The 23369-nt window shown below is 45.3% G+C and overlaps 1 protein-coding gene across 1 annotated transcript; it reads right to left on the reverse strand.

The window, feature by feature from the left end:
- Nucleotides 1–1397: 1397 nt before the first annotated feature.
- Nucleotides 1398–13539, reverse strand: NUDT14 (nudix hydrolase 14). Its single transcript, XM_078769408.1, has 4 exons — nucleotides 13204–13539; nucleotides 6385–6712; nucleotides 5777–6268; nucleotides 1398–5523 (listed from the first exon to the last, which is right to left on the reverse strand). Exons 1-3 carry the CDS (start codon nucleotides 13463–13465, stop codon nucleotides 5989–5991), a joined length of 870 nt encoding a protein of 289 aa, XP_078625534.1. The 5' UTR covers nucleotides 13466–13539; the 3' UTR covers nucleotides 1398–5523; nucleotides 5777–5988.
- Nucleotides 13540–23369: the final 9830 nt, after the last annotated feature.

Here is a 23369-nt window from a genome sequence, read left to right on the forward strand (position 1 = left end):
CCCCAAATGGCTGGTAAGGCTTGCTGGTCGTCGCCTCGAACCACCGCACGGGAAACATACAAAATGGCGCGGAATCGTGCCTGCAGCCAGCCGCCGGCGTGAGGCAAGCAGGCAGGATCCTTCTTTGCTAATATGGCTTCGATAATCTCTCGGGCGCACACGGACGAGCGCCCGTCGTCCTACCACGCAAAACAACCAAGCGACCGCCGCGATCAAGACCAGGACCAGAAGAGAAGACTGCGACCACCCACAACCAAACCCAGAACAAGAGACCAAGATGGCGAGAGCGCGTTCTCTTCCTCCAGCTCGCGAATGTTCCACACTGACGTCACACTGTGTCCAATCACCGAGCTCTACTCAATCATCCCATCACGTCTCCACCAAGCACGAAGGCCGGGGCGTGGCCTCCTCGTTACAAGTCGTTGGGGGGGGGGGGGGGGGGGGGGTTGTTAGGGTTAGGGTTATAAACCACCACCATTTCATCAGAATCTGTAACTTTAAAAAAAAAAATTTTTTTGTCATTAATCGAATAATTAAATAATGACTCGATTAATTGATTAATCAATAAAACAAAAATAGCCTTTGTAGCCAAATCACTTGGTCATTGGCATGTCCAAGTATCATCTTCCTAACTCAAAAGGTGCCTGAGATAATGGCCAGAAGAGAAATGAAATGTAAAAGTACTTCATTAATCGCTAATAATTAAATAACTAATCAATTAATTGATCAATCAAAAAACACAAAATACCGTTTTTGACAAAGTACTTGCTGACTATTGTGCCGAAATTTCAGCTTCCTAGCTCAAAGAATGGCTGAGATATCGCCCGGACAAACAAGAAAACAAACAACCAGAGTGAAAACTGAGTACTCCCTTTCTGCGTGCGTCATTGCCGAGCCCCCTTCGGTGCCCGGCAATGACATTATGCAGCGCCTGTAGATGGCATAGGAAAGGAGCGGTGTACAAAAAAGATAATCGGAACCTTTTTGAGTTGTCCTTTTCAACAATTCTAGTCTGATAATCGTAAGACTAATATGAGATCTCACCTTCTGCGTCCTTGTGATGGCCTGCACCACGCTGGACACCTTGCACTTGGAGCAGAGAGCGCGAGGGCTGTTTATCCGCTATTTCACCAATCGCCAACCCATCCAAATCCACTCTTTCCTTACCTTGCCTGGTTTTTCAGAGGACATGTATGAACTACATTCTGCTACCTCGGCTCTACGTCACCGATAGACTCTCACGACAAAAGTCAAAACAGGACAACTTCACTGCAACGGTTCCCTGGTTCCAAAAAATATTCAATCCTCCACGAACACACGGGCCAAGCTAACTAAACATAGCTAATTTGTACCCCCCTCAAACCTAATACGGTGGTAATAAATCGTACGGCAACAAACTCTGTCCAAATGACTTTTATTCATTCATGCACAGAATGCAATTATTATGAGGGCATGTTGAAAAGTAATGCCTCCTATTCTTTCTTTCTAAAATAGGTAAATATATTTTACTGAAACCAAGACAGATACGAACAACAATCTTTATTCTACCATGGTGTATATTCATTTATTAACATCACCACTGTGGTCCACACATTTCTACCAATGTTCAACTAGTTTTGTGATGCTGTCCTGAGAGAAAAGTGTGTCCTGCTGACTTAACCAGCACTATACAGTGGCCTTGACATCATCTTTGGAAGAAAAATATTCTCCACGAAGGTGTTCCTTAAGTTTGGGAAAAAAGATGGAAATTTGACGGCGCCAAGTCAGATCTGGTTATCCTTTGTGGCAGTACTCCATTGACCGTCTCTTACTCTTTATTGTAATGATGCACACAAGTCTCATCTCCATTAATCTCATCTTCAGTCAGTCATCCCAACTCTCATCTCAAGCACTTCACAGCACCAACGTCTTGCTGCCCTTGGCCATTCTGACTAACATAACACTGAAACATTGAGCGTCAGAATCTCAAAACTTCGCACCCATTGGCGGACTGCACTTTGTTTCATTCAAATATCTTTATCTGTTTTGGAGAAAAGGAATAGGAGGCATTACTTTTCAACACGCTCTCATATGTTCTTATCGTACAAGAAGCATGAATATACAGTATACGTAAATTAAAGAGAGAGACTGTTTAAATTGTTCTGTTAATTAGGTCCCAAATTCCAAGTAAAACCTAGATATATTCCATGCAAAATTGAAATCTATATTATAGTATAATACAATATTGCATGGTAATTAATTACTGTAATAATCATACATAATTAAAAACAAAACAAGTGAAATTAACGAGAATTTTACACAATCACTGTTCCCAAATTAAACTTCTCATAGAATAGAAGATTGATTGATTTATGGGAGCGAGCCATGGGTAATGAACGTAGAGCAGCAACGAAGGCTGGAAAGGGTGGAAATGCGAATGGTTCGGTGGATGTGCGGCGTATCATTGAGAGAGAGGAAGACAAATGATGAATTGTGAAAGATGATGGGAATAGAGCCTGTGATGGATGCTGTGAAGAGGAACAGGTTGAGATGGTTTGGTCATGTGTTGAGGAAGGATGAAAGTGACTGGTTGAGAAGAGTGATGGAAATGAATATAGAAGGAAGTAGAGGACGGGGAAGACCGAGAAAGACTTGGATAAAGGTGGTGGAAGAAGAAATGTTGGCAAGGGGGTTAACAAGGAGAGATGCAGAAAATAGGGCAAAATGGAGAAGATCGTCATGGGGCCCACAAGGCTAACCCCCGCTCTAGCAGGAAAATGGCCTTAAAATGCCTGTTGTTGTTGTTGTTGTTGTTGTTGTATGGAATAGAAGATTGGATGGTGAAGGGAGGGGAGACGGGGAGCTCTGGCTTTTTAAAATTTTCTTGTTAAACCATGTGGTTCAATTTTAAAACCACAAATAAAGCAAATAGCAAAATAAAAACAAATGCACTTGCAGAACAAAACAGAGCATTTAACAATTGAGAGCCTCACCAGGGTATGTAGATTACATTTTAAATGTAAAATTTCTAACACCATCTTTATTACTGGCAGCCGCAAAAAGCTGTGTCGTGCAAGTGATGTAATCTTTTTTTCATGCCTAAGTATGTATGATATCGATTACAGTGAATAGAAGTGCGGATAAACACCCTCTGGAACAGGCACGGCTAACTTGGACCAACTTGTGGTTAAATTAGACATCAAAATGTTCTGGACAAATTAGAAAACTTTGCTGAGCTGCGTACAAGGTTGCCCGGGAATGCTGGTCAGGTTTATCGTTTTTTATACTGGAGAAACATATTTTAGGTGTAATTTAATGGGAAGAGCTTCGCCACACGCGAATAACAAAGCAGGGTTAAGCAATTGGTTCACTATGTCTGTCTATAGACGCCAGTCTTTGATTGACGTACTCCTTCATCTAAATTTGATTTTATATTTTGAACACTGCAGAACACAAATCAGAACATGAATCTGTAGTTTTAAGTAGTTTAGCTCTGAAATTGGCAAATTGTACGGACTTTCATCCCGATCGTGCTTGCGCAGAGATGAGCAAGGTAAATTGTTTTAGTCTGTCTGACTGTCTGGCACTCAAGCAAAATGGAAAATCATTCCAAACATGAAGCTGTTTTTAAGGATGCCATAACAGTCACAAACAACAGGCACGAATAACTAATGTAACATGTTAAATAAGGTGGTGTAAAAGACGGTACATCAACAGTGGCAAAGTTCCAAAAAACTAGAGCATTGCGACTGTCGCCAATATTCCTCCGCATAGTCCAACGGGTAGATGCCCTCATGCACTGTCCTAAAAATAAACAAGTTTGATTTAAATCCATTTAGCTGTTTTCAAGTATCACATTTTCACCAGCCATGACAGGTTTCACATCGATCGGTGAAGCGGTTTCAGAGAAGGAATTTTTTTATGTTATCGGCTTTCAAGCAAATATGGCTGCCACACCACGTGACATGACCTTTAAAAATGTACACTCTGCATATGTATCGTGGTAAGGGATCACGTTCGTGAAGTTTTGTGTTGATTGGATAAGGTTCGTTTTTCTATCCAAGATGGCTGCCGAACCACGTGACCGAAGACATCATCATTTTAAAAGTATATACAACTGTGGTGTTATGATATTTGTAAAATTTTGCATCGATAGGGTAAGCGGTTTCAGAGATTATAATTATATTTTCTTTTAATCCAATATGGCTGCCAAACCATGTTACCAATGTCGTTTTCGTGATCATCTTTTAATCGCCATGCCTAGTCAATGACGCATGTAAAGTTTCAAGGCAATCAATTTGGTGGTTTGGGAGAAGATGCTTTTTTAAAGGTTTTAGGTTAAACTTAAACCCAATATTGCCACCAAACCATGTGACCCATGATGTCATAAATTAAATATTTCCATACAAATGGGTCATAGATCATGTGCATGCAATTTCATATTTTTAGGATAAGGAATTGGATTAAAACATTTTTGGCTGGTATACCACTTCACATATGATGTCATCATTATCATGCTTCTGTTCCCCATTGGGAGTACTTGACAATGTGCCAAGTTTAAAATTTTTCCATTCAGCGGTTTCTGATAAAGAATTTTATTATTATTTGTGTTAAATCCAAGATGGCTGCCATACCATGTGACCTATGACGTCACAATTATCAGAAAAACATGCTGCATGGGTTTCACTCCTACTCTGAAAGTTTTGTCTCAATCAGACGTGTGGTTGCTGAGAAAAACGAGGTTTAGCCCGTACGGACGGATGTACGGGCTGACAACCCGAAAACATAATGCCTCCGGCGACTTCGTCGGTGGAGGCATAAAAAGGACGTTTAAAAAAAAAAGTTTTTCTGCAACCTTTGAAACCTTTACTTTATTTCAATTTCATTACATACTTGATCACTGCAGAACACAAATCGCCTTCTTTCAAAAACCTCCAGTTTAGCAGAACTTGGACAAAATATTACACCATTTTACGCCAACTCGACCAATCAAATTTACCGCTCACGCTCTCAGCGTTGGGGAACGTCGCAATTCAGACAAAATAGCACATCTCGTAGGAAAAATAGCTTGTGCTCGGAACACACAAAGAAAGAGTTTAAAATATCCGTTCCCAAGTCCTTTTTGTCAAGACGGCACAGGGTAAGGTGATCGATGAACTCTCTAGTTGTTTCAAGTTTAGTGTTTATTTTGAAATGGACTGCGTTTTTGAAGAAATGCCTTTTGGGGGGGCTAATTTGAAATGGATAAAGATGCTTTTGAGTGATTTGAGCTGCAGGAACGGGTTTTTGATGTTCAGCTTCATTGTGGGAATGTGTTTTAATGGCGATTTCAGGTGGAGCACACTTTTGAGGTTAAACTTTAAAGCGGAGGAAGTTTTGTGATCGTCTTTAAGTGGAGGAATAGGTTTTTATTTATTTATTACAAATGACATTGCCCTCACACTGTCAGACAAACAAAGGAACAATCAGCCATGGTTTAAATGTATAGAGTAAGCAATGGGTCAGAAAAAAAGAACAGGGTGGTGGATACTTGTACGAGATCATCTCGATAACCACCGTTTAGAGGCCATTTTTCCCCGCAAAGCGGGGGTTGGCCTTTTCGGGGACCGTGGTAGTTGTTGTTTTTTGGTCCCCTTTTTGAAGCAATGTTTTACGGCCGGATGCCCTTCCTGACGCCAACCCTTTTTGCCGCCTTCAACGACAAACAGGGAATTACCAGTGAACTGGTACTCAATTAGCCGACCTCGGAAGGATGACAGGCTGAGTCAACCCCCCTGGCATTAATTCGGCGATTGACCGAGATAGATTAAACAAAATTAAAAAATAGATACACTAAGGTTTTCAATTGTCTGCATTACTCACAGACAAAATAATTTAGGAAACAGTTTGCTAATATTTGGAAAATAAGGCAACGCAGTTGAGGCACCCAATGAAAACAAGTTTACCGATTGAGGGCAGAGGTTGATTAGTTATTCATCAAAATAAGAATTCATGCCAATTCTGGCTCATTCAATGAACAGAGGGCTGGTTGAATGATAAGGGGACTATGTTTTTGTCAAACCACAGAAGAGCATAGCTCAGACTGATCGCAACAAATGGACCTCCACAGAGATCATCATCAGAATCTCGATCATCCAGAAGAGATGCAGCTTGTGCAACCGGCACCTCCACCGTAATGATGTACTCTCCCTCATCGGCGCATCCACCGCCAGCACCCGGAACACGCATGTTGTCCGTCACCTCAGCATAGAACATAGTCATGCGGCCTCCGGACACTCCCACACCACCCCTGGGGAAATACCAGCAACATGGCATCATTGTTAGCATTACCTCAGTGAGTACACAGATATTCAAAAATTGATAATGACTGGGATTACAATGTACAATATCTTGCAAGTGACCCACCGAAAACTAGCAACCCTACGAAGGGCCTTAGCAGGCACAGCATATCCGCATTCTTCCAGCACCTCTTGACTCGCAGTCTCCATCGCACACAGGTCCTTATCAAGGATCCCTGCACACAACTCCAACGTGACCCCCGGTGAGGAGGGTTTCCAGCTCTCCCGACTTGTGCCGCTGTTTTTCGCAGGGTCCGGTCTTGAGATCGTACCCTCCGGCGGTATCAGATCCGCTTGACCCGAGAAAGGGCAGCCGTCGACACAAGATCCAGAACAACTGTTATTGGCCACAGCGGAGGCTTTTTTATGCAATTCCATTTCCTTCATGTACACAGCTGTGGACACACAAGCCAAGTTTATTCCCAAATAAATACCAACATCAAAATTAAGCAGGTGATGAATAACTGACATTTACTATTAACAAGTCACTTTATGAAAAAATAAAGCATTGTAATAAATGTTCTAATACCCAATACGCAACTTTCAAAATGACGTACAAATGCTAAATGATGCCTTTCGTGCATGTGCTGGGTGTGTGCGTTTTCACCAACTCGGTTCTGCTCACTGGGCACTTTTAACCTGCCGTTACTATAGTCTGGGATCCGAGGCCTGGAAATGTGTAAAAAAGTGATTTTGAAGTGACACCCCTGCTATAAAATGTTTGACCCCTAGATCATGTCTGTGGGGGTGTTAGCCACCAGAAAAGTGACTTTAGCAAGGGAGTTTGGATTGCGCGAATTCTGTAAGGACGTTTTTTAACTTGGGGCGTCAACTGTAAAAAAGCAAGAAATTTAGGGGCAGGGGAAATTCAATTGACCATATATCCCATAATACAGGGGTGAGTGCAACAAATTACCACTCATTCTTTTTGTTATAAAGTTGGCTTTTATATGAAACATGATTCAACGTGATTGGACCATCCATGAGGTCAGCAGAGGTCAAAAGGTCACGGAAAGTGGGTTAAGCTGAAAATTTAGCTCCGTTATCAAATAATTCACATATGTATATGTCACAATATGTTCTTTGCATCCCTCTACTGTTTCTGACCTATATTGATCGTAATCGTGATGGTTTACTGCGGTGGTTGATGCTTTTCATCTTTTGTGTGGTGCTAGGGATTATTATGCTACATTTGTTTCAGCAACTTGCTTCACTCTTGCTGATCTTTATGATTACCATCGATCTTCAGCCTTAAACTTCCATTCAGAGACACAAGATGGTGGTAGTTTTGATGCTACAACAAATATAATTTATCAGTACACATTTGAGGGAGGAGGTAGTGGGGGCAGTGCCCCTTAAGAAAACCAGGAAACTGACTATCAGTGAACCAGACAAATTCGTTCCAGTAAGTAGTAAACTGACACTGAAGGACAGAAGACAGGCTAGGTCATTACGTGATATTGAACTTCCTCATGATGACAAGGGGGAAGCCTGCTTTCTAGCTGACAAGAACATCGTTTGGTTCCTACTGAGGATGTATCCAACACAGTTGATGACGGGTGAAAACGACAAGGACACTGGTAGCCTGACATGGAGCAGCTTCTTTGAATACAGTTCTGGGCAACATACAGAGAAAACAAAGATTGGTTATGGACCATTGCTTCCACAAAACCCAACCAACGCAGATGTAGTCCAGACCTCATTGGACTACTTTGTCTCCTTGAGTCTTAAGATGGGTCAGGCTAAGACGGAGGTGACTTGTGACCAGGCGATATATCACATAGTAAAGGGGTTGTTTAGGAAGGAATCGGAAAAGTACAAAGATGTTACTGTTCGACTTGGAGGATTCCATATTGCCCAGAACTTCTTGGGATCTATTGGATTTTTCATAATGGAGAGTGGCATAGAGGACATTCTGGTTTCTAGTGATATCTGTGGTCGAGGTACAGCCAATAAAGTCATGGCAGGAAAAGATTATTATAAGATGGTCCGTTATCATTCATGGTTGAGTGAGGCATTGTTCATGCTGAAGTGGGAGGCATTTGAGAAATGGCTGTTGTTCGAGAAGAATGAGGAGACACTTTCTTTGCTTTCGTCTCTGCTTGAAAGTCTTAGAAATGCCTTTGACAGGAAAGAGAAGGACGAATTTGCTGCACTCATGAAGGAAGTCATGAAATGCCTAGAGTCACTGGAGTTGCTCTGGGGAGATTTTGAGAAGGGATTAGGAGTGACAGCCCATCTTTGGAGCATGTACATAGACATGGTGCTTATCCTAAGGCGTTACATCCATGCTGAGAGAGCTGGGCTGTGGCAACAGCACTTACAAGAGGTACAGAATATGCTACCCTATACCATTGCTTCCGGCCATAGTAAGTACATGTCCTGCCTTCCGATCTATCTCAGTGAGATGCAAAAGCTTCCAGAAACAGCACCAGAAGTGCACGAGGAGTTTGCAGCTGGCAAATTCACAGTTCACCAGACTGCAGGAGACTTTAATGGTGTGTGGACAGACCTTGCCCTTGAACAGACCTACAATAGGGAAGGCAAAACAAGCCTCTTTAAGGGTACTAGGGCATGCCCGTACGTGGGTGCCCGTTCCTTGCCAAAAAAAAAAAAAAAACGCTACCCGTACGCTCTACCCCGCCCGTACGCCCGTACGCCCGTAAACAAAAAAAACAACGCTCTTCGCTTCCGCCCTTCGCTCTGGGAGAAATAATGCGCATAAGAAATCGAGAAATTATTATTTTCTCCGGAAGAAATCGAATTACGAACCGTAATGGCGCACGCGCTCGGCTCGGCTCGCAACAACGCGTTCTGTGATTGGCTGCCGGAAGTGAAGTCTTCACTGTCCGGAAGGTCGCAAATCGCAGTTACGATGAATCGCAAATTAGTTTTATTTAGTTTTAAAACATAGTTTAACGGCAACATAGTTTTCCAACGTGAAATAAATGAATACGCTCTCAAATGTGCCGTCCGAGGCAGAGTCTGTTCGCCACGTTCGGCACACGTGATAGCTCGCTGCTCTCTGATTGGTTGAATCGTTTTTTGGACATAGCTCGGTAACTACTTGTCCGATTAATATGAAACCTTGAAAAGGCACATCCTCGGGTCCCCAGCAATATACCTGGCAAGTTTAAAGTATATCGGACCCGTGGTTGTCGAGAAACAGCGGTCACAGACATACATACATACATACATACATACATACATACATACATACATACATACATACACACAGAGATTACTGGAATTATAGATAGATAACACAGTCTGAATCAGCACGAGAAAAGTACATCAAGGCTCTACCGTTCATGACCTCTGTCTCTGAAAGTGTAAAACAGATGGCACACATGGCCTCGCCGCAATCTGACCACCACGAGAAGCTGAGGAAACGCCACGAGAAGCCACGAGAAGCTGACGACATGGAAGCCGTGTTGCAGATCAAACGGACCGTGGAAGAGAAGATGCAAAACCCATTCGATCCTTCACTTGCGACAGATAAACTAATGAACATATCCACAGGTCAGATTCTTGCAGCAACTACCCTGGTAAATGCCAAACGTCTAGGCTTGGAGGCAATGGATGCTGCCACAACGACGAATGCAGACAAGATTGTCCAACCGAAGATAGAAACATTCGCCACGCATCTGAAGAAAAGTAAGAAAAAGATGGACACTGTGAAAGAAGTCATCAGAGAGGAGAGTGCAGTGACAAGGGCACTTTGTTTCGCACAGGAACTGAGTGATGAGGCACGGACTGAGACATTTAGTTACGAATGGCTTGAGTACCCTCCCTCGTTGTTTGAGCCAGAGAAGAATGGATTTTCCATGCGGAAAGGTTGCAAATCCAACTATCTATCCACTCTACAGGCAGAGGTTGCCGAGTCATGGGAACCGTTAAAAGAGTTGCCTCCTTCTGTATCTGATGCAGTTTATGTAGTCGATGCAATGGCATTCATCCAGCGGTTCAACACACTTGGTTCGAGTACATTTGACCAACTTCAGGAAAGGTACAGGAACAAACTCTTGAACATGAAACCCAGACATTGCACTGAAGTGCATTTCGTGGGCGATCAATATGATTTTGGGTTAAAGAGTCTAAAAGGGGATGAATGCCAGAGACGGGAGTCAAATACCAACTTGCCAGAGTTTGTTCCAGTGGACATCATGAAAATCCCTGATTGGAACACATTCCTGTCAAACCCTTGTAACAAGACCAATCTGCTGTCGTATCTTGCTTCACGTTGGTCCCAGGAGTCATCCTGGCCTGATGGCTTCTGCCTGGTCCTTGGGGTCAACGCCCAGGCAACTCGTGTGACGCAGACGGAACATACCAATGTTGATGAGCTGTACTGCCCTAACCACGAGGAGGCGGACACCAGAATCTTTGCTCACATTGCTAGCTGTGACAACAGCGTAGTTGTCATTCAGGCTACAGATACAGATATCATCGTCTTGTCAATGTATCATTTCCCTCGGTTGACAAACGTTGTTGAGTTATGGGTGGAAAAGGATGATCTGTTCCTCCCCATCCATGACTTGGTGAATGAGTTGGCCAAAGCAGTTGGAAAGGACGTATTGGCACTCACAGACACACTGCTCATCTCCTACATTCTGTCAGGTTGTGATTCGGTGAGCTATCCTTTCAAACGGGGTAAGAAGAGAGCAGTGAAAGTCGCACTCCAGCATGTTCACAAACAGCCAGCGTTGTCCAATTTCATCCGACATGAATCCGGACCTTCTGCACATGATCAGGTGATAACTGAAGCACGAAGCTTCTTTTGTGATCTCTACGGCAAGCCAGGGTATTCATCCCTGGATAAGCTCCACGCCCACTTGTTTGCATCTAGCAAACTAGATCTGCGCTCCCTTCCTCCAACAGAAGATGCTTTTCACTTCCACGTTCTCAGGAGCCTTTGTCAGATCAGCTTATACAAGCAAGCTTCACTCAGCAATCCAGTGCTTCTTCCACCTGAAGAGTATGCCAGGAGTGTGGATGGTGACAGGTTAATTCCTGTCATGAAGAGCAAGCCATCAAAGCCTTCTGCTGCGAAGTTGAAGTACTGCAAATGTAAGCAGAAACCGAACTGCCTGAGGAATTGCCCTTGTGCGAAAGCTGGAATACCATGCATCATTGCATGTGCCTACAATGGCGACAGAGAAAAATGTGGACGGCTTCTGACTGATGATGGTGATGATGATGAGTAAATAGAGGTAATGACACTTTTCCAGACAGTATGTGGTATGACTTGTCGTTTTAAAATATGTTGAAGAGTACCGTGCAAATAGATAGTGTGAATGCCCGATTTTGGTGATTTTTTAAAAGTTATGCAAATCTAAAGTGACATACATGCCAGTAAGTTAAGTTCAGTCGGGGCATTTCTTTCCCAAAAATATCAGAGGGGTACAAACAACATATTTTGGGTGTAAAAGTTTGGCTATATTGAGCTTGAAGTCGGAAAAATGTGATTTTATTTACTGAAGGAGCTAAACTTTTAGCTTAACCCACTTTCCGTGACCTTTTGACCTCTGCTGACCTCATGGATGGTCCAATCACGTTGAATCATGTTTCATATAAAAGCCAACTTTATAACAAAAAGAATGAGTGGTAATTTGTTGCACTCACCCCTGTATTATGGGATATATGGTCAATTGAATTTCCCCTACCCCTAAATTTCTTGCTTTTTTACAGTTGACGCCCCAAGTTAAAAAATGTCCCTACAGAATTCGCGCAATCCAAACTCCCTTGCTAAAGTCACTTTTCTGGTGGCTAACACCCCCACAGACATGATCTAGGGGTCAAACATTTTATAGCAGGGGTGTCACTTCAAAATCAAATTTTGAGGTCTCGGATCCCAGACTACTAGTGTGAAATCTCTGATTGAAAACGTCTTTTTAACATAATTTTCATTTCATTTAAGAATGGCAATTTAAAAATGGTTTTACGACGGTGTAATTGTTCTGTTCCGGAATGCAAATTGGACTCAGAAATATAGCAACAAGAGAATTTTCCGTGGATGAGAGGAGTTGGGTTCGTATCATTACATGTTGACCCATAAAGTGCTGGACTTACTGGTTAGTAGGCCAGAAATGCTTTTTTGTCATTGGCTTTTCTCCACCACTTAGAAACAAGCTTTCACAAGTTACCCATGTATTACAAATTATAAGAAAGGTCATGATTCGTTCTCTGGGTTGATGTCAATTTAAACTCATTTACATACACGTGTCAGGCAGGATTGCAGTCCGACGTGCTTTATGGGTTAATAAAATTAGCCGGTGGTGGACGTGGTTAAAACACACATACAAAAACGGATGCTTCTTTCACCAATAGATGCAAAAATAGAGTATAATTTCTCTTGTAGCCCCGAAACCCCAAAAAAAGGATCCCCGGAAACAGCCCACACAACTAACTCCTGCCCCCTCCTTTCATACATGATTAATATATATAATTTTAAACTTACACAGTAGATCAACAAGCCGCAGATATGACCTTCACAATGGTGTAAAGAAGCACGAAGGTTTGGTTAGAACATACACATGGACGAACCTTTGGCCTTTCACGGGCTGACATCGTCAGGTGTTTTTACAACATATCAACTCTTTCGACGAGTTGATCAGGAAATTCTACAACTGTTTCATTGTGTGGAGAAGCACACCCTTCCAAGTACTTTCAGCTTCTTTAAAAGTTTTTCTTAGTTGTTTCATTCCCCAATCCTTGTCCGAGAAGCATGAAATATGTCCAGGTCCCCCGACTTACTTCGTTACAAAGGGTTTTCTGCGCATGCGCACCGAGTAATCTGGGCGGAAATACGTCATTTTGAAAGTGCGTATTATAAGCAATCATGAATGTTCCCTTTCCCTTTGCAAGAACTCCTGTGGGTTCGTACCAGGACGGAACTGCTTGACAAACACAAAACAGCAACAGCTGGTGTTGTAGATAAGAACCATGACGCTGAAAAAAAACAAAAAAAAACAACAAGTAGGACTGTATATCAAAGAATTGAGAGTATAAAGGAAGATATAATTATCAATTGGAAGGAAAAACTTTTTTATTTTAAATTGACATAAATATCCAACTTTGTAATGTACAGTAACAGCTAGAATTTTAACTTGCATTCTATTATTATTGAATGTACAGTAAACACACATCCAACAGCAGGTTTTCACAACACGGATTTGTTTATACACGTTAGAATAAATGTAACTCCCATTTCCCGAACACGTAAAATTTCATTATACACGAGTTTAAAAGTGGCGCTGTGACCACATCATGGGAAGATGTGATATCTCCCACCATCTTCTCCCAGTTGCGATGTTTTCAGTCTGCATTAGGCCACGGTAGAGTTAACTTGTGCCCAGAAGATTTCTTTAACTAAATGTTATTTAGCTACACAAAGTACCCTTAAATACAGTATGGCACAGTAACGTCAAGCCTCTCCAAGTGGTAGTGGAGTGAAGAAATCCCATAAGGCTATGACAATATCAGAGCAAACCATGATATGAGACAAGTTGCACAACTTCCAAGTGAAAAACAAATTCTACAAATTTCTAAAAGTTAATTAAAAATACAAATCTAGAATATCTTGATTGGACAAGTGTTGATGCACTTGGTGAGATAATATAATTGGATACACAGTAGTAGTACAAGGCACAGGAGGCACGTAGGAAAATGTTCGGAGAACGCTTGGATTCGGAAGAGGGTCAGAGAGCGGTATTCAGGATTGCAAAGCGGACAGCGAAAGAGAGGTGTGATGTGATGGGGGTGAGTTGCTTGAAGGATGAAGTGGGACAAATCGTTGTGGACCCATATGGAATTAAAGGAAGATGGAAGAGATATATGGAAATGCTGTTGAATGCAGAGAATGAATGGGATGTCAACATAGAGAGTAACCCAGTTTTAGGACCGGCAGAGAAGATAACTGAGAAGGGAGTTGAGGAAACGATAAAAGCAATGAAGAGTAGAAAAGCGGGAGGGCCGACGGGAGTTGTGGGAGATATGTTGAAGGCAGCAGGAAGTTGGGAATAGAGCCTGTGATGGATGCTGTGAAGAGAAAACAGGTTGAGCTGGTTTGGTCATGTGTTGAGGAAGGATGAAAGTGACTGGATGAGAAGAATGATGGAAATGAATGTAGAAGGAAGTAGAGGACGGGGAAGACCGAGAAAGACTTGGCTAAAGGTGGTAGAAGAATAAATGTGGGCAAGGGGGTTAACAAGGAGAGATGCAGAAAATAGGACAAAATGGAGAAGATTGTCATGGGGCCCACAAGGCTAATGGCCTTAAAATGCCTGTTGTTGTTATTTTTATAAATATATATATATATATATATATGTATATATATGTATATATATATATATATATATATATATATATATATATATATATATATATATATATATATATATATATATATATATATATATATATATATATATATATATATATATATATATATATATATATATATATATATATATATATATATATATATATATATATATATATATATATATATATATATTGTTACAGACGTGGCTTGGATGTTATTTACCGAGCGGTTTTATGGTATGACCACGTCTGCACAAGTTACCCGATTGTGCCCGAACGTTGACTAGTCGCGCGATGCTGGCTCAATAAGAAAAAGAAGACACCCGGCTGGATTACAATAACACAATACGACACCAATGTTTCGATTCTCAAGTATATTCGTACGGAAAAGGTTAGATTACAGGGGCTAGAGGTATATTACAGGAAGACAGGCACTTAGACACACTCTTATATTAACCCCGGACAGACGACAGACAAACGGGACAACGGCTGACTCACACGGGGGTTTGATGGCTAGGAAAGGCAGGATCGATGGCTCCAGGTCCTCCTGGGCTCGGGGCAGGGTACAGTACGGTCCGGTCCAAAGATGCGGGGAGGTATCGTCGCGCTGGGGGTGGCGGTGGCTTCTCTCTCCAAGCTGAGGCGCATCTGACGTCACATCCGGCGCGGGGCCGCGTATATCCGGCGGGGAGTGACACGCCCTCGGCTCGTTAGCTCCGCCCCAGATGGAATCGGCACGTTGCTTCTCATTGGGTGCGTGGGGGGGTTACTGGCTCCGCCCCTGACGAGGAGCTGACAGCCAGCCCCTTCGGGGTAACGCCGTGGAGCGCATGGTCATGGCGGGTAACCGAGCCGGTGTGAGGACGCACACTCCCCGCCCCTCTGTTGTTGTAGTCGTAGTTGTAGTTGTAATTGTTGTTGTAGTTGTTGTTGTAGTTGTAATTGTTGTTGTAGTTGTTGTTATTGTTGTTGTTTGGGGAAGAAGATGGGAGGAGGTATGGGAAAGGTCCTAAACTCACTACTGATGCCATATAATCACATTCTGGTGCAACGAAGAGTCATAATTAATGGAAACGAGGCCTTAACTGACATAGATTAAGAATAACTAGGAAGATGTCCGAAAGTTGTCTACGTGTGGTGCGGTGGACCTGGGCACGACATTTAATGGGGGAATAAGGGGAAGGTCGGCTCTACTGATTGTTATTTACATGCAATGGGACGAGGGAATGGGGGATTGGGGAAAGTTGGGGAGTATTGGAGAAAATAGGGGAATATTTACAAGCGGATATGGAGGCCAAATTCCATATTCGCAACATTGCACCCTTCTCTACCCTCGGGGCGTCCCGACCCGATAAATTTTTACCTACTTTAGTGTGGCACGCAATGTAGTTCCCTCTACTATTAACTCTACCCTGAGTGCGACAGTTTTACAGATATTCACAAATGAGTAAATATGTCCCCCTGCGACGTTGCACCCTTCTCCTCACAGAAACACACCCACAGGATAACCGAATCCGGAAAGAATTCTCAAACTAAACATACAGCCGGTAGGGAGCATTATTTACAAGATTACGCTGATATCTACACTACGATCCAGGACCTGTTTTTGGAGGAACACATGCAGATGTTATGCATAGAGAGAGCGCGCTTGCCAACATCGATACACCAACCCACGAGTGCTCTGTGGCCTACGGCCTTTAATGACGTGCAGAGCACCCTTCCCGAGCATCAAAAGCACCACCCCACCACCAATCGGTGCAGTCACCATTGTTCATTGGAATAAAAATAAATTCGACAACCCCTAACCCTGCAGGTGTCTCTTGCTCTTCTTGTGGTGCACTTGGTGGTGTTAACTATTAGTGGTTCACCTGTATGGCATAGGTGCCACGTTGATCCATAGGTCCATCAACGGGTGGTGCTTGGCCGCAAACGAACTGCGGTCCATTGTGGGTGGCCACAAACATTGCGGTCCATATGGTGTACCGATCCAGGCAGCGAACAGCGAAAGTGCAGGCCCACAACTGCGTAGCCAGCACCTCTCTCTCCTCTCTCTCTACCCCAAAGCCAGATCCTCGGAGGTGGGAGACAAAAGAAGCAGACAAGTGAGTAAGGTGGTAAGGGCGCAAAAGTGCACGCAATGTAAGGTGATGCACACTGGGGGCACATGGGAACCAGGTGAGACAGGTACGTTCCTATCGTACGCCCCCCCCCACCAGGTAACCTACATGGCCCCTCCCTTACCCCTTACTGTATCCACACAACACAACACTACCCATAAACATCTACTTTACAAATCAACAAACATCCCTACTGTCTTCCCCGTTCCTCCCATAAACCAAATTCGTCTTCTCTCCCTCCTAACCAATCAAATTTGCCATTTTCAACTCTCATCAAAATTTGCCATTTTCAACTCAACATCAAAATTTGCCATTACCAATTCATCATCAGTCCCTCCTAGGGAGGGAGAGATGGAATCACCCCAATGTCTCATCCACGTCGTGATGCGTCTCACAAATCCTCACAGCAATCTCATTTCCTGCACAAAACAAAGAAAACACAGGTGTGGAGTCATCATCATCACCACAGGTAAGTGGCTGCGTATGGTGCGACAGGTTCATCAATCCTAACTATCTCCTAAATGACTAACAACTTTACACTACCCGGGGTCTTTCTCCGGCCAAACCATTGGCCCTCTTACACTATGGGTTCTAAAAACCAATTCCCATTGGCCAAACTGTGGTGCTTTTCAATTTGGGGTCTCACTCCCCCGATTCATCTCCCGGTGCCCTCGTACAATTTCTGGGCTGCGACGTGTACCTCTCCCAGTGGGTCTACCCACCTGCACACCTCCACCACTGCAGTTGCCTCCGAGCTTACCTGCTCCTTACCCTAACCTAACTACCAGGGGAAGGCCCTCTGGCTCTCTCCCCACTCGGTGCCCTCTCTGGCACTGGGCTACCCGGGTCCGTCCTCCGGATCCTCGGGCCCCATCCACAACTCTACCGGCTCCCAGAGCCCACCTGCGGCCTCAACTGGCCGACATCCTCACAGTGGTGGAGTGCCCAACCAACTACACACACTAACAGGCTACACGCCCAGCCATTTCCACAACACTAATGCACCCATTCACAACACCATTCTGCAACCGCACCACAAATGCCAATATCCAACCACAATTTACCTGTACCCTCTACCTAACACTTACACTACCCGCCCCGGGTACTCGTGAAAGGGGTCTACTCTTCCCCCATCCACACCTTCGCACCATGCACACCACTCCGTACCACTTACTCCAACTCTCTCCACACACCTGTACCTGCACACCTGTGCTCTCACACCTGGTGCCACCTGCACCCTTCTCTCCCCAAGCGCATTCGCGCTGATCCACAACACTCATTACTCACACACTGCTCCACACACCTGTCCAGTTGCACACCTGTGCAATCACACCTGTCCAGTTGCACACCTGTGCAATTACACCTGTTCAATCCTCACACACACGGCATCATCTCAGCTAACTACTCCCCTCTGAACTTGCGCTTCCCAGTCGTCCCTTTAAACTATTGCGCTCCCTCGTCATTATCATCCATACTAATCTACCTGCGTCCCCACTACAGGTATCAGTCACTAACTAAACTTAACGTTACCTACTGTCATCTTCGCTAGATCCCTACACACAATATCCTAACCCACCCGGGCTAGTTTTCACTGCCATACACCCCATAATCTATTGCTCCTTTGCCCCCACCTGTGAGGGATGGTGGATTTGCCATCCCACCACATCGGGGGTCTCTCACTACCAATTTTGCACATCAAATTTCAACAAATTAAAAATTTGCCAATCACTGCCCATCATCTGCCAATCACTACTGCCAATCCCTTGCCAATCATCAAATTTTGTTTTTCTCTAATTTTGGGTCCAAAACACTAACCTCATCACCCAGTCGACTCACTAATACCTCTCGGTGCGCCAATCCCTGTCTAAAGCCCGGCTTCGTAAAGCCAAGCAATGGATGCTGGTTGTTTTGTGCCAGCGGCTGGATGCGTCCGGCACTCGGTGCAGGGACGGGGGCTTACCCGGGCCGAGATCCCACGCATCACCTCGGCGTGGAGCCATCCAATGTCCCGATCTCGACCTGCCGGCACGTCTCAACAAAACGTGGTCGCCATAACGACCCTTCCTATCGGGCTGCCAGCTCCGCCTAGTGGAGCCTGGACGCGGCCGTTCAAAGCGAGGCCCGGCACGCACCGAGGGCCTGCTTCGGCTAAAAGTCGCTCTAACCTCTAACCCGTGTAACGTCGATGCTTCACCTGGACGCTTACACCCCGCAGCCCGTTCCTTGCTCACACATCCAGCTGTGCCCATGCTCCTCGTACCCTTCCTTACACACCCAGGTACACCCATTCCACTCACAGCCTTGGTCACACACCTGACCACCGAACACTTTGGCACACATCCGTTGGTAGCACACCACACCAACACACCTCTTCGCGCCCCCTCCTCTGTGACAATCACAGGTGTGCCCTCATTCGCACACCCATCCACGTGCCTCACCACCAACTCCAGCGTGCATTCCCACTCACGCTCTACCATTCCAGGTGTGCATCCTTCCATCCCAGGTGTACATCCTCGCTCACCTGTCACAACTAACTCACTCTCCTTGTCACTCTCACTACTCTCACCTCCATTCTTGACAGCGCACTCACCCTTTCTCTTGACAGCGCACTCTTTCCTCGTGCACCTGCCCGTCACACACCTTTCTCGCGCACACTCTCCCGTCACACCCTCTGTAACACTCACCACAGGTGTGCATTCTTCCTTGCCTTTGACAGCGCACTCTTTCCTCATGCACCTGTCCGTCACACACCTTTCTCGCGCACACTCTCCCGTTACACCCTCTGTAACACTCACCACACCGCGCTTCCATGTGCCCCCTCGCACATGCGCTACGACCGACTCACTCTTGCCAGCACACTCACTCCTTGGCACGCACTTTTTCCTCACACACCCCAGAGTCGGACTTTCTCGCACACCTCCTCTTTCGCACACCAGACCTGTCGCACACTTCACCAACGGCCTCTCACGAACACCCGGGTCCATCTCGACCCCCAAGCTTCTTAAATCCCCTGGCGCATCATACGCACGACCATATTGGTCACCACTTACACCGGGTCCTCTTCCTCTTCGCTTCTCCTCCATCACCTGCGAATCCCTCATTCGGTTAATGAGCACATCATCACGATCCAAACACAGACTTTGGACCAATTCTTTTATCTCCTCTTTTATTTCTTTCTTATCCCCTCTCCGTCGCTTCTTAATTTCGCTCATCCCTTCTTCCACTTCTTCTAGTTTCTGCTTCACCTCTTTCATTCCCCGGTACGTCTCCTCAAGCTCGTCCTCCAAGGCTACCTTGACCGTTTCCAGGTGCGTCCTCACCTGCCGGTCCTTCGTCTCCATTACCTCTATCACCTCGTCCAACCTCGTTGTCAGTCCCTCACGTACCGTCTGACACTGCCTCTTTGTCGCTATCAAGTCGTTTTTTATGTCGTTTTGTGTCGCTTTTAACCCTCCTAATACCGCAGTGTTCCTTTGAACCTGCTCCACTAACTCCGTTTGTCCCACCGTCAGCTGCTCCACCTCCTGCGTCAGGTCCTCTATGCCCCCTTGTAACTTTACAGTCCCCTTTCTCACCTCCTTCTCCATGTGCTCCTTACAGTGCCTCACCTCCTCGCGCACTCCTCCGACCTCCTCACTCACTCCTCTTCTGATCTCCTCTCCCATCACTTGCATCTCCTGCCCAGATGCCACCCTCATCTGCTCCATTTCCTCCCTGTGAGCATCCAGTTTGGTTTCTACCCCCATTCTGACCCCCTCTATCTGCTGCTCCATTTGTTTAACTTCCCTTTCCGCTTGGTCCCTCATGTCCCTCAATTTGCCTTCCATACTGTTTTCTAACCCCTCTAACCCATTTTTCACTCCCTCTATCTGATTCTCCTGGGCAGCCATTCTATTTTCTACCCCCGTTAACCCATGTTTCACCTCTTTTATCCCGTTGTCTAACCCCTCAAAATTATTGTCTAACTTCCCAATTTTCTTGTCTAACTCCTCAAAATTATTGTCTAACTTCCCAATTTTCTTGTCTAACTCCTCAAAATTATTGTCTAACTTCCCAATTTTCTTGTCCAACTCCTCAAAATTATTGTCTAACTTCCCAATTTTCTTGTCTAACTCCTCAAAATTATTGTCTAACTTCTCACCGGTACCCCTCATTTGGCCCTCTAATCGCCCACTATCAACCCTCATTTGCTCACTCTGAGCATCCATCCGGTTCCCCATTACCCCCATTTGGTTTTCCAATCGCTCACTATTCTTTTCCATAAGGGCCGTCATTTGTATAAAAAAAAGTTCCAATCTTCCCAGCGGCGCTACTTCGGTCGCGGGCACGGTGACCAGCGAGGCGCCTTTTTGCGCGCCCGAAGCATCGTGCGCGAGAGCGCCATTTTGTGCACCTGCTACCCCCGCTGTTTCGCTCTCCTCATGTCCCTCATGTCCCTCAATTTGGTCCTGGACCGACCCTGCCTCACTCTCCCCTACCGGACCCCAGCCGTCTTGACCCGCCATAGCGCGACTTTCAAAATTCGGTTTTTTATTTTATTTTCGTAAAACAAATTCAAATTTCGCCGTTATAATTTCGCGTGGGAAACGCGCTCCGAATCGATTCTACTTGTTACCAATTTGGGCCTAATAAATTTAGTCCCGGGTTCGAATTCCACTCCTCGACACCAATTGTTACAGACGTGGCTTGGATGTTATTTACCGAGCGGTTTTATGGTATGACCACGTCTGCACAAGTTACCCGATTGTGCCCGAACGTTGACTAGTCGCGCGATGCTGGCTCAATAAGAAAAAGAAGACACCCGGCTGGATTACAATAACACAATACGACACCAATGTTTCGATTCTCAAGTATATTCGTACGGAAAAGGTTAGATTACAGGGGCTAGAGGTATATTACAGGAAGACAGGCACTTAGACACACTCTTATATTAACCCCGGACAGACGACAGACAAACGGGACAACGGCTGACTCACACGGGGGTTTGATGGCTAGGAAAGGCAGGATCGATGGCTCCAGGTCCTCCTGGGCTCGGGGCAGGGTACAGTACGGTCCGGTCCAAAGATGCGGGGAGGTATCGTCGCGCTGGGGGTGGCGGTGGCTTCTCTCTCCAAGCTGAGGCGCATCTGACGTCACATCCGGCGCGGGGCCGCATATATCCGGCGGGGAGTGACACGCCCTCGGCTCGTTAGCTCCGCCCCAGATGGAATCGGCACGTTGCTTCTCATTGGGTGCGTGGGGGGGTTACTGGCTCCGCCCCTGACGAGGAGCTGACAGCCAGCCCCTTCGGGGTAACGCCGTGGAGCGCATGGTCATGGCGGGTAACCGAGCCGGTGTGAGGACGCACACTCCCCGCCCCTCTGTTGTTGTAGTCGTAGTTGTAGTTGTAATTGTTGTTGTAGTTGTTGTTGTAGTTGTAATTGTTGTTGTAGTTGTTGTTATTGTTGTTGTTTGGGGAAGAAGATGGGAGGAGGTATGGGAAAGGTCCTAAACTTACTACTGATGCCATATAATCACATTCTGGTGCAACGAAGAGTCATAATTAATGGAAACGAGGCCTTAACTGACATAGATTAAGAATAACTAGGAAGATGTCCGAAAGTTGTCTACGTGTGGTGCGGTGGACCTGGGCACGACATTTAATGGGGGAATAAGGGGAAGGTCGGCTCTACTGATTGTTATTTACATGCAATGGGACGAGGGAATGGGGGATTGGGGAAAGTTGGGGAGTATTGGAGAAAATAGGGGAATATTTACAAGCGGATATGGAGGCCAAATTCCATATTCGCAACAATATATTGTAACGGTTTTGAGAAGTGTAACGGGTTTTGAGAAGTGTAACAATTTTGGAGGAAGTGTAACGAATGTGAAAACGTTACAATGTGAACGTTACAAAAGTATGGTAACACCCTGGTAATGTAAATAATGGTCGCAGCCGTCCTCCTAGTTAATTCCATGAAACTTACACGCAGGCCACGATATATCTTTTTAAATAGTGTATTTCCTTATTCTATGGAGGCTAAATATGTGTTTCCCACTAGATTGACTTTGCATTGTATCAAACAAAATAAGCGTAGGCCCTTTCAATTCCCAAATCATCTCCGCTCTCCAAAGTTCCTTTCAAAAGGGTGCGAGTTGTGTTCAATCCCGCAAGCCGCCATTGCCCATGTGCTAATCTCGGAGAAGAAAGGCGTGTCTCCACCTCGTCATAGAGGGGAGGAGTGAGCCAGAGGGTCGCATGGCCAATCAGCACCGCGGTGAGCGACCCGGTGGGCGTGCCCTCGCAGCCGGCGGCTTGATTCCGCCCCGAGTTATAAAAGCGACTGTAAGGGACTGCTTCACAAGATGACCTGGGAGATGAGCGAAGAGGTGACATACGAAAGGAGCGGTGAGATGCGAGACGCTCCAAGCCAAAGAGGAGAGGTACTCGGAAAGGGAACCAGCTTTGGAGAGACGCGCTGAAAGGAGGGAGACGGCTCCACCAGAAGGAGAGGAGCAGGTGTGCCGAGCCAGCGCGTGACGTCTACAGCAGCGGATACACGACGGAGGGTTTTCCCGCCAAAACCGCGAGTAATTGAGAGCTGCTGCCTCCGACCTTGCCTCCCTCTCC

Source organism: Myxine glutinosa, unplaced genomic scaffold, assembly GCF_964187855.1.
Source record: "Myxine glutinosa unplaced genomic scaffold, kmMyxGlut1.1 SCAFFOLD_2381, whole genome shotgun sequence".
Classification (NCBI taxonomy): domain Eukaryota; kingdom Metazoa; phylum Chordata; class Myxini; order Myxiniformes; family Myxinidae; genus Myxine; species Myxine glutinosa.